General features: G+C 44.0%; 1 protein-coding gene across 2 annotated transcripts in view; it reads right to left on the reverse strand.

Moving 5' to 3' along the window:
• LOC124615599 (neuroblastoma-amplified sequence-like) overlaps positions 1-16,661 on the reverse strand; it is a 414,306-nt gene that overhangs the window by 86,552 nt on the left and 311,093 nt on the right. For both annotated transcript variants that reach the window (XM_047143590.1, XM_047143589.1), the window contains exons 32-33: positions 11,734-11,894; positions 11,472-11,653 (exon numbers count right to left, since the gene is read on the reverse strand). In XM_047143590.1, coding sequence (XP_046999546.1) covers positions 11,472-11,653; positions 11,734-11,894 — 343 coding nt within the window. The remainder of the gene's footprint in view (positions 1-11,471; positions 11,654-11,733; positions 11,895-16,661) is intronic.

Here is a 16,661-nt window from a genome sequence, read left to right on the forward strand (position 1 = left end):
CATAAAAGAAACAAGATGTTAGAGGATACTCCAAGAGCAAGGGAATTTTGTGAACCCTACTAAAATGCATAATTCGGCTTAAAGTGCACATTCGTATGTCCAGATTCAGATGTACCAGTACTGTATTATCTCATAATTGGTTCTTTATTATGGCATAATGCCATACTTGCTAGACGATCAAAACCTACACTTGAAATGTAGCGAACAGTTGAAACTAGGCAATAGTGTGGAATTAAACACTTCGTTTCAAATCAATTGACTGCCTCAGCAGAAAAGATCGATTAAAGTCAAATTTCTTTAACAAACCAACAAAGATAACTTCACTGTTCTGTAAGGCGATTAACGCTTGACTGTCATAAGGTAGAAACAAAATAAAATCTGAAACTAATAACATATTTTAGCCTTCCGTAATTATGAGTATGTATTTTAATTCACTTCATAGCTCCCGACCACAGAAATCCGTTTTGTTTTCATTTGACGTGAGAGCAATAAACGAAGAGGAAACAGCAAAATTACTTAACGTAAACATGGGTCACGTGGAGGCTACCACCTCCCCAGTACAACTTAGACTGCTCTGTGCACCAGGTCCGGATCTACGATATTTCCGAACGGGGCCAATATTAGATAGTGGCGCTCCCATCCCTCGAGCGTTTGAGGTAGGACGCCAAAAATTTAAAAAAATCAACTTTTCAAGAATATCTTCATATTGTAGCGCACGTCTTTCTGAAGTGTCTGATACACAAAACATATATGATCGAGGCAACGTAAGCCACGTTATTTGGTCTTAAGCGTGTCGAAGTGCAGTGCCACGCCTCTTCATACATCATTCTTCTACGGCACGTCACTGTATTTCGCTCTGTGGAATTCAAACATGTAATATTTTGTAATGGATGTCATCAAACCTGTATTGAGGACAGTGGAAATTAAAATGCCCTGTGGTGCCTCTCCTGATCCCAGTCGACCGGTTTGACATCTTACCTCCTTTTTTTTTTAAAAAAAAAAAAACAAAAAAAAACACGCAATTAATACTGGGTGGGATTATTTGTGACCGGCAGAACAAGAACTCTTCAGAAAATTTGCATTCTCAACTGCCTATTAGCTAATAACTTGCTGTTCTGTGTGACATCAAATTATATATAGGATACATAAAACGAGTAAAGACAAGAGACAAGCAAGACAGTACACATTTCTTCAATCCTTAAGTCCTAGCTTTTTCTTCCTCTCTAATCTTGCCGCAGCTTTATATGGCGTACTTTCCTTTCTGGGAAAGAATCTATTACGCCATCAAAGTTCGTCAACGTTTTGCTACATAAAAAAACGAAATATCGTTGTCTAATATCAGAAAAGCTGTTAATACAAATCGTACCCAAGACTGGTGTGGTTTCTCGATCTGATTACGTGTATTTTGTCACTGTACATTGCAGAAGTTGTTACACACACCAAATAAACGAGACTGTTTTGGCACAAATACTCATTTTTATAACACGACGGAATATAATTCAGGAAGCACCAATATCAAAAGCCCATTAGGCCTACTACAAGCAAAAAGTTTTATGTTAGGAAATAATTTCACATTTCATTCATACTCTATAGCTTCAGAAGCATGAGATCGAAAAGTAGTGGTATGTAATTTTTATATAAATTTGGAATCGTCACATACTTCCGTAATTTGTGACAGTCTCCGTTTGTTCTCCTTCCTCGTTACAACAAACAATCTTGTCATCACTAATTCTGTAACTATTCCTGACAGTGTCAAAATTTTTCTCTGGTTAACTTCACTAACCCTGCCACAATCACCGGTTTAGTTATCCCGCATTTGTTCTCCGGTTACGCGTTATTAAGAGCTCGTACAACACGTTTTCCGTGCTCTCCCAGAATAGAACTTTAGCGGCTGCTAGCCGGGGACTGTAGTGTACCGGTCTGCCCAAAAATTTTCTGTCAAAATTTCATTTTCTTGGATACACGGAGAAGACAACACGTAATCTTAGTTGCCTGTTATTCCTGTTAGTCGTTTATTTCCACTCTGGTAGCCTTAATCGATGGAATTCGCTAGCAATTATAACAACGCTGATGATTTGCAAACCCAGTCAACCAGGAACAGTTTACAGCGATTGTCATTCACCCTTTCGGCTTTATTCGCTCATTCATTAAGAAATCAACCTGTAATTTGATCAAAAAAGTTCAAAAACCAACAGGGATGCGTTCAAAATACACTCCTGGAAATTGAAATAAGAACACCGTGAATTCATTGTCCCAGGAAGGGGAAACTTTATTGACACACTCCTGGGGTCAGATACATCACATGATCACACTGACAGAACCACAGGCACATAGACACAGGCAACAGAGCATGCACAATGTCGGCACTAGTACAGTGTATATCCACCTTTCGCAGCAATGCAGGCTGCTATTCTCCCATGGAGACGATCGTAGAGATGCTGGATGTAGTCCTGTGGAACGGCTTGCCATGCCATTTCCACCTGGCGCCTCAGTTGGACCAGCGTTCGTGCTGGACGTGCAGACCGCGTGAGACGACGCTTCATCCAGTCCCAAACATGCTCAATGGGGGACAGATCCAGAGATCTTGCTGGCCAGGGTAGTTGACTTACACCTTCTAGAGCACGTTAGGTGGCACGGGATACATGCAGACGTGCATTGTCCTGTTGGAACAGCAAGTTCCCTTGCCGGTCTAGGAATGGTAGAACGATGGGTTCGATGACGGTTTGGATGTACCGTGCACTATTCAGTGTCCCCTCGACGATCACCAGTGGTGTACGGCCAGTGTAGGAGATCGCTCCCCACACCATGATGCCGGGTGTTGGCCCTGTGTGCCTCAGTCGTATGCAGTCCTGATTGTGGCGCTCACCTGCACGGCGCTAAACACGCATACGACCATCATTGGCACCAAGGCAGAAGCGACTCTCATCACTGAAGACGACACGTCTCCATTCGTCCCTCCATTCACGCCTGTCGCGACACCACTGGAGGCGGGCTGCACGACGTTGGGGCGTGAGCGGAAGACGGCCTAACGGTGTGCGGGACCGTAGCCCAGCTTCATGGAGACGGTTGCGAATGGTCCTCGCCGATACCCCAGGAGCAACAGTGTCCCTAATTTGCTGGGAAGTGGCGGTGCGGTCCCCTACGGCACTGCGTAGGATCCTACGGTCTTGGCGTGCATCCGTGCGTCGCTGCGGTCCGGTCCCAGGTCGACGGGCACGTGCACCTTCCGCCGACCACTGGCGACAACATCGATGTACTGTGGAGACCTCACGCCCCACGTGTTGAGCAATTCAGCGGTACGTCCACCCGGCCTCCCGCATGCCCACTATACGCCCTCGCTCAAAGTCCGTCAACTGCACATACGGTTCACGTCCACACTGTCGCGGCATGCTACCAGTGTTAAAGACTGCGATGGAGCTCCGTATGCCACGGCAAACTGGCTGACATTGACGGCGGCGGTGCACAAATGCTGCGTAGCTAGCGCCATTCGACGGCCAACACCGCGGTTCCTGGTGTGTCCGCTGTGCCGTGCGTGTGATCATTGCTTGTACAGCCCTCTCGCAGTGTCCGGAGCAAGTATGGTGGGTCTGACACACCGGTGTCAATGTGTTCTTTTTTCCATTTCCAGGAGTGTAATATGAGTAATCGTTAGACCAACGTACGCTGGATGCTAGGCGCTTTGAGAAACAAGGTCTTTTTCCTCAATAACATGAATGTGGTGCCCCCCCACCCCCCGCCCACAAAAAAACTGCCGCCAGGGACGGATAGTTACCACTGTTTGCCCCCTCTCCCTAGTTTCGGGCCTGTTGCGCATACGTGAATCTGCCAGCTTAGGTGCACCAGTAAAATTTTTCCGGATAGCATCTGGCTGCTTGCTGCTATTGCTTATACAGCTAACTGCCACACTTCTGTAGCCAGAAGCGGGAGAAGGTACTACGCATACGCGACTCAACTGCACGTGCGCATAAACTCGCCCGCAACCGCTCAAACGAATCTAATGTAAACAGTTGTGATGTCACGCTCATCGGAGACAATTTGTTGTTATAAAACATTGCATAGTCTTCCTAAAGCCTTTTTGCTGTTGGCAGACGCTTGTATGAGCACTGTGTTTTGTTCCTGTATATGGCGCATTTCCTTTGCAACTTAGGTTTCATTTTCGTTTTTTCTCTCGTTCGTGTTTTATTGCTGCAGTATTATTCATTATTCTGCAGTAGCGAGATACAGTAATATTCTTTGTTATAGTATTGCTTCTTGCTAGTCAAATTTACAAAAATGTAACCAAAAACTAAAACAATGAAAAATTCCCGGAATTCTAAAAAAATCCCAGGGTTTTTCCTGGTTTTCTCCCGGATGAAAAAATTCCCGGGTTTTTCCCGGATCTCCCGGTTGTAGGAACTCTTCGTGGGAGTATTCCTTCTGTCCTTGCCGGCCTGCCAGTTTGTAGCAGGTGAGTTCGCCCCATGATGCAAAAGTTTGGTGGCTTGTTGCACAGCTGGAGGAGGAGATGGGGATGCTACCATGATACTGGGCAATTTCAAAACCATGGTGCTAAATTCGAGGTTGCATGTCTGCGTGGCCATGCCCTTCATGGAGCAAGATGAAGCAAGAACAGCACTTTAGGTGCCAGATTGTAGAACACAGGGTTTCCAACTATGCAAAAACTTGTGAGCGACCGGGTAAGGCACAGTTTCCTTCACCCAGATTCTGGACAGCCTGCACACTGAGATACACAGGACTATCTCGGGAGGAGATGGCATGTTTGCCAATGCAGTTGATACAGGGGGGAGACGGAGGCGGACAACTGCCTCGTTAGCACCCCTACCACAGTTTACACATTTGGCCGGGTGCCGACAGGACTCTTGAGTGTGGCTGCAAAGATGACACTGGTAGCAGTGCTTCAGGTTTGGCATGTATGCTTGTACTGTGATAACTTCGTGGCGTGCTTTGATCTCTGAGCGAAGAACCACTCCATCAAAAATGAGGGTAAAAGTGCATGTGGCCACTAAGGATGCATCTACTTTTTTCATCACCTGATGGGCTGCAATGACATCCTGATCAAAGAGGTACACTTGGATTTCTGCATCAGTCAGACCATAGAGCAGCCTGGTGTAAACAAAACCACGGGAAGAATCCAACGTTCAATGGGCCTCAACACAAAAAGGATAGCCAGGAGGGGGTGGAGTGTGGGGAGAGAGAACAGCATGCAGATAGTTGCATATTATCTGTATTCCATGTTGTGTTAATGCACTTTGTGGAAAATAAACACCATCCAGGCACGTAGGTGCAATGCGTTGCCAGTGATTCATAAGGTTGTTGGAGGCCTGTGTAACTTTGTTAAACACCCTGTAGTTACTTCTTGTGATATAGTGGGTTGGATAAAGAGGTGAATCACTTACCTGCTCCTCAGTCTGCAGGCCTATGAAGGAGGTAAGTGCATGACCATAATTCGGTGAACTACATTTGCTCACACTTCTATCATCCAGCCCGACCCCTCCATCGTGTTACACCCACAGAACAAAATTCATCCTTCAATATGTCTCTATTGCACTTATACATTTTATATTTGTTCTTTACCCACTTCATTTAACTATGCACATTAATCCTATACCACAAAAACTCTATTTTCAATAACAATATTATGAATAGGAAAGTTGTTACTCACTATATAGCGGAGATGCTGAGGCACAGATAGGCAAAAAAAGACTGTCACAAATAAAGCTTTCAGCCAGTAAGGCCTTCGTCAATCATAGAACATACACGCACACGCACGCACGCGCGCCCACACACACACACACACACACACACACACACACACACACACACGCTGCATGTTAGATGGAGAGAGGTGGGGAGAAGAGGGCGGGGGGGGGGGAGGGGGGGGGGGGGGTAAAAAGGCTGGGTTCAATGGTCGAATGAGGGCTGAATAGTGCCAAAATGGAAACAGGGAAGGGGCTGGATGGTGAGGACAATGACTAACGAAGGTTGAGGTGAGGAGGGTTATGGGAACATACGATATATTGCAGGGGAAGTTCCCATCTGCGCAATTCAGAAAAGCTGGTGTTGGTGGGAAGGATCCTTATGGCACAGGATGTGAAGCAATCATTCACATCTACATCTACATTGATACTCCGCAAGCCACCCAACGGTGTGTGGTGGAGGGCACTTTACGTGCCACTGTCATTACCTCCCTTTCCTGTTCCAGTCGCGTATGGTTCGCGGGAAGAACGACTGTCTGAAAGCCTCCGTGCGCGCTCTAATCTCTCTAATTTTACATTCGTGATCTCCTCGGGAAGTATAAGTAGGGGGAAGCAATATATTCGATACCTCATCCAGAAACGCACCCTCTCGAAACCTGGCGAGCAAGCTACACCGCGATGCAGAGCGCCTCTCTTGCAGAGTCTGCCACTTGAGTTTATTAAACATCTCCGTAACGCTATCACGGTTACCAAATAACCCAGTGACGAAACGCGCCGCTCTTCTTTGGATCTTCTCTATCTCCTCCGTCAACCCGACCTGGTACGGATCCCACACTGATGAGCAATACTCAAGTATAGGTCGAACGAGTGTTTTGTAAGCCACCTCCTTTGTTGATGGACTACATTTTCTAAGCACTCTCCCAATGAATCTCAACCTGGTACCCGCCTTACCAACAATTAGTTTTATATGATCATTCCACTTCAAATCGTTCCGTACGCATACTCCCAGATATTTTACAGAAGTAACTGCTACCAGTGTTTGTTCCGCTATCATATAATCATACAATAAAGGATCCTTCTTTCTATGTATTCGCAATACATCACATTTGTCTATGTTAAGGGTCAGTTGCCACTCCCTGCACCAAGTGGCTATCCGCTGCAGATCTTCCTGTATTTCGCTACAATTTTCTAATGCAGCAACTTCTCTGTATACTACAGCATCATCCGCGAAAAGCCGCATGGAACTTCCGACACTATCTACTAAGTCATTTATATATATTGTGAAAAGCAATGGTCCCATAACACTCCCCTGTGGCACGCCAGAGGTTACTTTAACGTCTGTAGACGTCTCTCCATTGATAACAACATGCTGTGTTCTGTTTGCTAAAAACTCTTCCATCCAGCCACACAGCTGGTCTGATATTCCGTAGGCTCTTACTTTGTTTATCAGGCGACAGTGCGGAACTGTATCGAACGCCTTCCGGAAGTCAAGAAAAATAGCATCTACCTGGGAGCCTGTATCTAATATTTTCTGGGTCTCATGAACAATGAAGTATGTCACGTTTGGCAGAATACTCAGCAACAGGATGGTCCATTTGTTTCTTGGCCACAGTTCGTAGGCAGACTTTCATGTGGACAGACAGCTTGCTCGTTGTCTTGCCCACGTAGGATGCAACACAGTGGTTGCAGATGAGCTTGTAGATCACGTGAATGGGTTCACAGGTAGCCCTGCCTTTGATGGGATAGATGATGTTCGTGACCAGACTGGAGTAGGTGTGGTGGGACGATGTATGGGACAGGTCTTGCATCTAGGTCTATTACAGGGTTATGAGCCCTGAGATAAGGGGTTGGAAGCTGCGGCTGTGTAGGGACAGCCGAGTATATTGTGTAGGTTCAGTGGATGGGGGAATACTACTGTGGGAGGGGTGGGAAGGATAGTGGGCAGGACATTTCTCATTTCAGGGCACGATGAGAGGTAGTCGAAATCTGGGTGGAATAATGTGCATCTTACCATCCCCTGCAACACAGAAAATATGCTGAGGTGGCAAAAGTCATGGGATAGCGATATGCACATATATCTATATATGTATTGGTCTTTTAAATATGTCTGCTTGTGTCTGTATGTGTGGATGGATATGTGCGTGAGTGCGAGTGTATACCTGTCCTTTTTTCCCCCTAAGGTAAGTCTTTCCGCTCCCGGGATTGGAATGACTCCTTACCCTCTCCCTTAAAACCCACTTCCTTTCGTCTTCCCCTCTCCTTCCCTCTTTCCTGATGAGGCAACAGTTTGTTGTGAAAGCTTGAATTTTGTGTGTATGTTTGTGTTTGTTTGTGTGTCTATCGACCTGCCAGCTCTTTCGTTCGGTAAGTCACCTCATCTTTGTTTTTATCTATATATGTACATATATATGTGTGGCAGTATCAGGTATACAAGGTATAAAAGGGCAGTCCACTGATGGAGCTGTTATTTATACTCAGGTGATTCATATAAAAAGGAGTCCGATGTGATTATGGCCGCAAGAGGGGAATTAACAGACTTTTAATGCAAAATAGCAGTTGGAGGTAGATGCAGGGGACATGCCATTTTGGTAATTGTTAGGGAGTTCAATATTCCAAAACTCACAGTGTCAGAAGTATGCTGAAAATACCAAATTTCAGGCATTATCTCTCACCACAGACAATGTAGTGGCTGATGGCCTTCACGTAACGATGGAGAACAGTGGCATGTGTGTAGAGTTTCCAGTGTTAACAGACAAGCCACACTGCCTGAAATAACCACAGAAACCAATGTGAGATGTACGAGGAATGTATCCAGTAGGGCAGTGCGGTGAAAGTTGGCTTTAATGAGCCATGAAGCCAATGACCAATGCGAGTGCCTTTGCTACAGCACGACATTGTCTGCCATGCCTCTCATAGACTCACGACCATATCGGTTGGACCCGCAATAACTGGAAAACTGTGGCCTGGTCAGATGACTTCTGATTTCAGTTGGTAAGAGCTGATGTAGGGTTCAAGTGTCGTGCAGACCCCATGAAGCCATGGATCTAAGTTGCCAACAAGGCACTGTGCAAGCTGGTGGTGGATCCATAATGGTGTGGGCTGTATTTATATGGAACTGAACTGATCATTGACTGGAAATGGTTATGTTTGTTACCTGGACACCATTAGGGAGTTCAATATTCCAAACTCACAGTGTCAGAAGTATGCTGAAAATACCAAATTTCAGGCATTATCTCTCACCACAGACAATGTAGTGGCTAGGTGGAGTTCACTGACTTCATATTCCCAAACAATGATGGAATTTATGGATGACAATGCAATATATCAGTGTGCCACTATTGTTCATGATTGATTAGAGGAACATTCTGGATGAAATGATTTGGCCACACATATCACCCGACATGAGTCCCGTCAAACATTTATGGGGCATATCCAAGAGTCAGTTTGTGCACAAAATCCTGCACCAGTAACACTTTTGCAATTATGGGTGGCTATAGAGGCAGCATGGTTCAATATTTCTGCAAGGGACTTCCAACGACATCTTGAGTCCACGCCACATCAAACTGCTAAACTATGCTCATCAAAAGGAAGTCTGACACAACATTAGGAGGTATAGTTTTGTCACCTCAGTGTATTAGTCCTAGAGAAAAAGTTCACAGGAGCTTTTTGTAGGAAATTTAATATAGTTAAATTTTGTGCTGGGAAACATTTTTGATATAAGCAATCATTTCTGAGTTATTCAAGAAACTCTTTATAAACTGAACTTTATACGATACACCACCACCACCACCACCACCACCCCTACCCCCTCACTCACTCACTCACTCACTCACCATTGGTAGAGAATTTTAGCACGTTGTTCATGATACTCCCTCCTACCACTGTACATAAATTTGTGACATGATTTTTGCCACTATTCAACCTTATTTGGTCTCCAGTGCCTGGGCTATAAAGCTTATTGAATGTCATGGGTGAAGCAAACCTTACACCAATGTGGTTCTCAAGTGAACCAGTTGTTCAAGAACTGAAAATTTATTTTGGCATTTCTAACAGTACTATCACACTTTGTTTTAGTTAAACCCAAAATAATTTTTAATGTAGTAAGTTTTCCTTCTCCTGTTGAAGCAGTGGAACTTAATTAGAAAATTACTTTGATGAATACAATCAGAAGCTTTGGAAATGTATAAAAATACATCAGAGAATGTTTCTAGTCTTCTAGAGTTTCGATTACTGACATTATGAAACTAGCTGGTGTTGTCCTAGTGTACCTATCCTTTCTAAAAAGGAAGGAAGGAAGATTGGGCTTAACATCCTGTCAACACTGAGGTCATTAGAGATGGAGCACAAGCTCAGTTTGTCTCAAGAATGGGGAAGGAAATCAGCCATGCTCTTCAAGCTGGGACTGGATGCTTATGGTGAATGTACTTGTTTTTTACACAGTGCCCGGGTTCCTCCCAGAGAATATGGCGCACGGTGACACCCACTGGTCATATCCCCTTCTGCACTAGATGACTGGAACGCCTTCACTGCAGGATTTTGCTGGAAACTAGTCAACACTTTCTTCGGGTTTCTTGGTTGAGGAAAGAGCCCAGTTCCACTTCCTTATGTTTAAGGTGAGCATCGTTTGTCTGATCTCTAGAAACTTGTCTCCACTGCTGTTGGCTGCATTTGCAGCAGCCTGATGCTAGCATTCCGCATGGTTTTTCTATTCTTTTTAGTAGTGCTGCGCTCCCCCATCTTAGATTTAATGTGTCTTTGAATAGGTTTGTGGCACATGCTCAACTCTCCCCCAGGGAAAATTGGTTTACGTCTAGAGTAAACTTTTTTTCTTTTTTTTTTTTCACATGCTGAGTTCCACTTTCTTTAGTGGCACTGACTTGTTTCTTGCAGACAGTCAACTTTTTTTTTCTCCTTAGATACTACAACCACTTTTAGGAGAAATAAATGGAATATTTTATAAGATGCTTAAATGGTGCTTGCCTTTGTTAAATTATATGTAAAACTGTGCTAAAAAGAATTCCATGAGGACAACTGAAGTGCTTGAGACCCTCCGATTTGAGCATTAATCTAATAAAAGCCGCCCATTTGTATACGGTGGGCTGTGGACACTAATTTGATGGCCTGTTTCAGTGTTTATTAAGATTGTGGTGATATTTGTTCTACACTTAAGATAAATAATTCTTGATCCTTGGCTGATTGTAATTTCAAATTTAGGTGTACCTCATTTGGATCAGTTAACTTTACCTGCCAAGGCTTAAGCGAGTTAACATTCAGTGGCGCTTTAATCTTAAATTAATATTAGTTATTGGATTTCTTTTAGAGGTGGAGCAAAGGTTTTGGTTTTATTTAACCTGTTTACTGCTTAAGAGCCTTTGCTGTGTTGTTGTTGTGCATTAACTATCTTCTCTTGGACTGAAGGCGCATGGGGACTGGGTTACGAGGTCTACGTCTGGAGTCTGCTGCGTCATCTGCAGGTTTGTGCCCTGACCTGACAGGGGGATGCTCTATTACTGTACTGCAATTTTCAGGTGAAGGTGTGTCTAAACTGTTTAACTTCAGATATTTCACGTTTAAAGCCTTTTCTTTTTACAGAGTACTTAGTAACAAATGATGTACAATAGTTTTCCCCAACATTTCCCCTAGGACCTGTTGGTTGGTGTCTTCCTAAGATACAAGTACCTGTAAAGTGTACAATCCTAAAAGCTTTATTTATTATTACTTCAAATGCATACAAGCCTTTTTTTTTCAAATATGCTGGCAACTGAGTATGCTCACCTGGAAAAATTCAGTAGCTGCCCACGCTCCATATATTGCTCCAGGTTGTACGGTGCAGTTCATCGACACTGGTAGGCTCTTTAAAAGTTTCACTAGTAATCCAACATTCTCTTTCCGCATTGCTGGCCTTACAGCATCCAAAAACTTATTTGGTGTTTCCACCAGCAGTTTGTAGTCTATTGCTGAAGCAAAATTTGCGATTGTTACTATAAAAATCTGCAAATAGTTCAGATAAGATTTGATTTAATGTCAAAGTAACTACCTGGTGAAGTTGCCTTTATTTTTTTCAAAAGCTTGATGTGATCTTTTGGCAAGAGGCAATGGAAAAATTTATTTTCAGCCACTGATGAGAGGACAGTATAATACAAAACAAGCATATTGTGCTGTGTTCCTCCAATGCTTGGATACACATAGTTTTGAAACCTGGAATAAATTAGATTGGAGTCTTATTTCATAATCAGGAACGGAAGGATGATAACTACAAATCAGAGAAGTTACAGATAAATCATTATCCTCATTTAAAGCAAAGACAGTGACCCTATTGGCTACAGAACAAAAAATAAATAGCCAATCCTCTACTGAAAAAAGTACTTACATTAACAAGTAGATGGCTTTGCTGAAATTTCACATTTTGCCAAAATATGATTAGCATTACAATTGTTGAATATAAATGAATTTCAATATTGTCGCAGAAGAAGCTGAGTAAACCGTGGTGTAGCGGTTACGATACCTGTTGCATGGAACGTCGTGAGTTCAAAACTCACCTGGACTGTACAATTTTAATTTCTATATTCGATTCGAGTACATTCTAGAAGTATCCACAAATGTCAAGAATCATTGTAATGTAATGTTCTGTAGCTGTATATATAATGTATGTGTTCTGGCTGGAGGCAGTTCACTCCATGCTCTTATATGTGCAAGCGCTGAATAAACCTTTGTTAAGTGAAGTTAGTGTTCGTCATTCATCTAGTTACACCTTCTTCTACATGACATTATTCTGGTGGAGACACTGGGTATTGGAACTTGTGATAGCGCACATTATCGACGACACAGTGGCTTCAATCAGACCGCAACAGAGCCGACAATCGAATCATATTCAACAGATCACAATCTATCGGAGACAAAAGAGGAAGAAGACATTACGATGACAGCAACAGTGTGCCACCACATGAGAGATCCTTCTGGGTTCTCTGCTGACGATGGCCAAGATCCAAACAAGTGGCTGACGGTATATGAGCGTGTAGCCAAATTTAACAAATGGGATGACACTGTGTGTTTGGCTAACAAATTTTTCTACTTGGAGGACACTGCCAAGCAATGGTATGAGAATAACAAGGAGAAGTTCACAAGCTGGGAAGTATTCCAGGCAGAACTGTGCAAGTATTTTGGTGACACACAACGAAAGAAGCGCATTGCTGAAGATAAATTAAAATGCAGGGCACAGCATCCAGGAGAAACTACATCATCCCACATTCAAGATGTCTTGGAGCTGTGTAAAATAGTGGACCCTAGAATGGAGGAGGAAGATACGGTTGCACATCTCATGCAGGGTGTTCCTCAGGATATGTATCAAGCCCTACTCCTGAAGGAGGTTTCAACAGCAGACGACTTCATAAAATAGTGCCAGTATATCGAGACAATGCAGCAAAAAAGAATTATACGCAAGAAGTTTGAATGACTCCCAAACGCCATATCAGTGTCTGTTATGGAGGAAGAAACTGATTTCATAAGTGTTCTTCGCCAGATAGTGAGCGAGGAAGTTCAGAAGGCACTTGGATTGCACGGTGAGCAAAAAACTGAGACGCTCCAAGAGATCATAAGGGAGAAAGTGGAACAGACATCGAACCCAATCTCTTGGCCTTCATTTCCCTTTAGAATGGTGAAAAAGTCGAGACCCAGGTGGAGTTATGTTCCTACAATCTTTTTGGGCACCAAAGACCAGGATAACCAACCAATATGTTTCAACTGCGGACTACCGGGACACATGCTGCTCTATTGTCGAGAAAGACAGCGGATATTTAATGACTCCCACACCAGAAGACAGCAGACCGACGTTAGCCAATGCCAAGTCCGGGATAACAAAGATGAACAAGAAGATGTGGGTGCAGGACGACATAGGTCACCACTGCCGCAAGCTAGCCACCGGAGAGAACGTTCCCCAACATGCCGATCAAGGTCTCCATCACCGTTTAGAAGCTACAGCCAACCACCTAGCTGCTGCAACCTGGAAAACTAAAGGGTGCGACCTTCCTTGGAGGTGAGACCACCAAAGAGAATAATCTTTCACCATCGATCACTACAAAAATTATAGGAGACTGTGTCGATATCCTCATGGATGGTAGACCAGCCCAAGCTCTTGTGGACTCTGGAGCATCATATTCAGTCATTTAGGAGAAGTACCATTGCCAGTTGTAGAAAACTGTATTCGTCGACAACAAAACATCTCTGGTGAAAGGAGATAATATGAAATATGTAAAACCTACAGGAATACGTACCATTCATGTGGGTATAAGTGGCCATACACATCGTCTTACCCGAGTATAGTCATGACGTCATTCTCGAATGAGACTTTTTGAAAGTTTCTCAGGCAATTAAAGATTGTGGTCATTCAAAGATTATGCTAGATGAGATGAGATAATGTGGACAAGATGAGAATCCAAGTGTGTGGGGACTGTGTGTGCTGGATGAAGTGATCATTCCTGCAGTCAGCACTAGAAAAGTAACTGTCATATGTCATGCCATGCATCAACCCAGTCATCCCAGCCTCTGTCGTCTCGTTTAAGAACGGAGTCGGTGAATTGTGTATAGTGAACTGTCAGTGAAAACCACAGATCCTTCCAAGATGCATGTGCATAGCAGACGCTGAGCCATTAATTGCAGGAGAGCTGAGCATCATAGAAACCTCTCATGCTGAGTCTGTGGGCGAAATTAGCGCTACCACTAAGAGACAAGATCTTCTAGCTCGACTATCATCAGATCTCACTAAGGAACAACAGAAGAAGCTACTTGCCATTCTTCAAGAGTTCTCTGAATGCTTCAATCCACAGGTGAAGAGCAAATTAGACAAATTGATGGTGAAGCACCGGATTAGCACTGGCAACCATCAACCGATACACCAGAGAGCATACCGTGTGTCAGCAATGGAACATCGAATAATTCGCGATGAGGTAGAGAAAATGATGAAGAATGACACCAATCAGTCTTCGCAGAGCCCGTGGTCATCACCAGTGATCCTCGTCAGGAAAAAGTATGGCAGTTGGCACTTTTGTGTTGTTTACAGGAAGCTTAATAAGATAACTAAAAAGGATGTTTACTCCCTAACACGAACTGATGATACACAAAATTGTCTGAAGGGGGCTGAGTTTTTCTCAACCATGGACATGTACTCGGGATACTGGCAAATCAAAATGGATGAAGCTGATCGTGAAGAAACTGCATTCACCACCCCTGAGAGCCTGTATGAGTTTAAGGTAATGCCGTTTGGTTTGTGTAATGCACCAGCAACTTTTGAACAGATGATGGATCATCTTCTACATCACCTGAAGTGGACGATGTGTCTTTGTTATTATGATGACATTATAGTGTTCTCGGAGACATCTGATGAACGTATAAAAAGACTGAGGGCCTTTCTTAAGTGTCTCCGACAAAGTGGACTGAAACTTAATGGCTCAAATGGAAACAGGGAAGGGGCTGGATGGTGAGGACAATGACTAACGAAGGTTGAGGTGAGGAGGGTTATGGGAATATACGATATATTGCAGGGAAAGTTCCCATATGCGCAGTTCAGAAAAGCTGGTGTTGGTGGGAAGGATCCTTAAGGCACAGGATGTGAAGCCATCATTGAAATGAAGTATGTCATGTTTGGCAGAATGCTCAGCAACATGGTGGTCCACTTGTTTCTTGGCCACAGTTTGTAGGCAGACTTTCATGTGGACAGACAGCTTGCTCGTTGTCATGCCCACGTAGAATGCAACACAGTGATTGCAGATGAGCTTGTAGATCATGTGACTGGTTTCACAGGTATCCCTGCTTTTGATGGGATAGAAGATGTTCGTGATCGGACTGGAATAGGTGTGGTGGGACGATGTATGGGACAGGTCTTGCATCTAGGTCTATTATAGGGTTGTGAACCCTGAGATCAGGGGTTGGGAGCAGTGGTTGTGTAGGGACAGCTGAGTATATTGTGTAGGCTCAATGGATGGGGGAATACCACTGTCGGAGGAGTGGGAAGGATAGTGGGCAGGACATTTCTCATTTCAGGGCACAATGAGAGATAGTCGAAATCTAAGTGGAATAATGTGCATCTTACCATCCCCTACGACACAGAATATATGCTGAGGAGGCAAAAGCCATGGGATAGCGATATGCACATCTATCTAGATATGTACACATTAATATAATAGAGGGAAACATTCCACGTGGGAAAAACATATCTAAAAACAAAGATGATGTGACTAACCAAATGAAAGCGCTGGCAGGTCGATAGACACACAAACAAACACAAACATACACACAAAATTCAAGCTTTCGCAACAAACTGTTGCCTCATCAGGAAAGAGGGAAGGTGAGGGAAAGACGAAAGGATGTGGGTTTTAAGGGAGAGGGTAAGGCCAATCCTGGGAGCGGAAAGACTTACCTTAGGGGGAAAAAAGGACAGGTATACACTCGCGCGCGCGCGCACACACACACACACACACACACACACACACACACACACACACACACACACACACACACACACACACACACATCCATCCGCACATACACAGACACAAGCAGACATTTGTAAAGGGAAAGAGTTTGGGCAGAGATGTCAGTAGAGGCGGAAGTACAGAGGCAAAGATTTTGTTGAAAGACAGGTGAGGTATGAGCGGCGGCAAATTGAAATTAGCGGAGATTGAGGCCTGGCGGATAACTAGAAGAGAGGGTATACTGAAGGGCAAGTTCCCATCTCCAGAGTTCTGACAGGTTGGTGTTAGTGGGAAGTATCCAGATAACCCGGACGGTGTAACACTGTGCCAAGATGTGCTGGCCGTGCACCAAGGCATGTTTAGCTACAGGGTGATCCTCATTACCAACAAACACTGTCTGCCTGTGTCCATTCATGCGAATGGACAGTTTGTTGCTGGTCATTCCCACATAGAAAGCTTCACAGTGTAGGCAGGTCAGTTGGTAAATCACGTGGGTGCT

Source organism: Schistocerca americana, chromosome 5 (assembly GCF_021461395.2).
Source record: "Schistocerca americana isolate TAMUIC-IGC-003095 chromosome 5, iqSchAmer2.1, whole genome shotgun sequence".
NCBI lineage: Eukaryota > Metazoa > Arthropoda > Insecta > Orthoptera > Acrididae > Schistocerca > Schistocerca americana.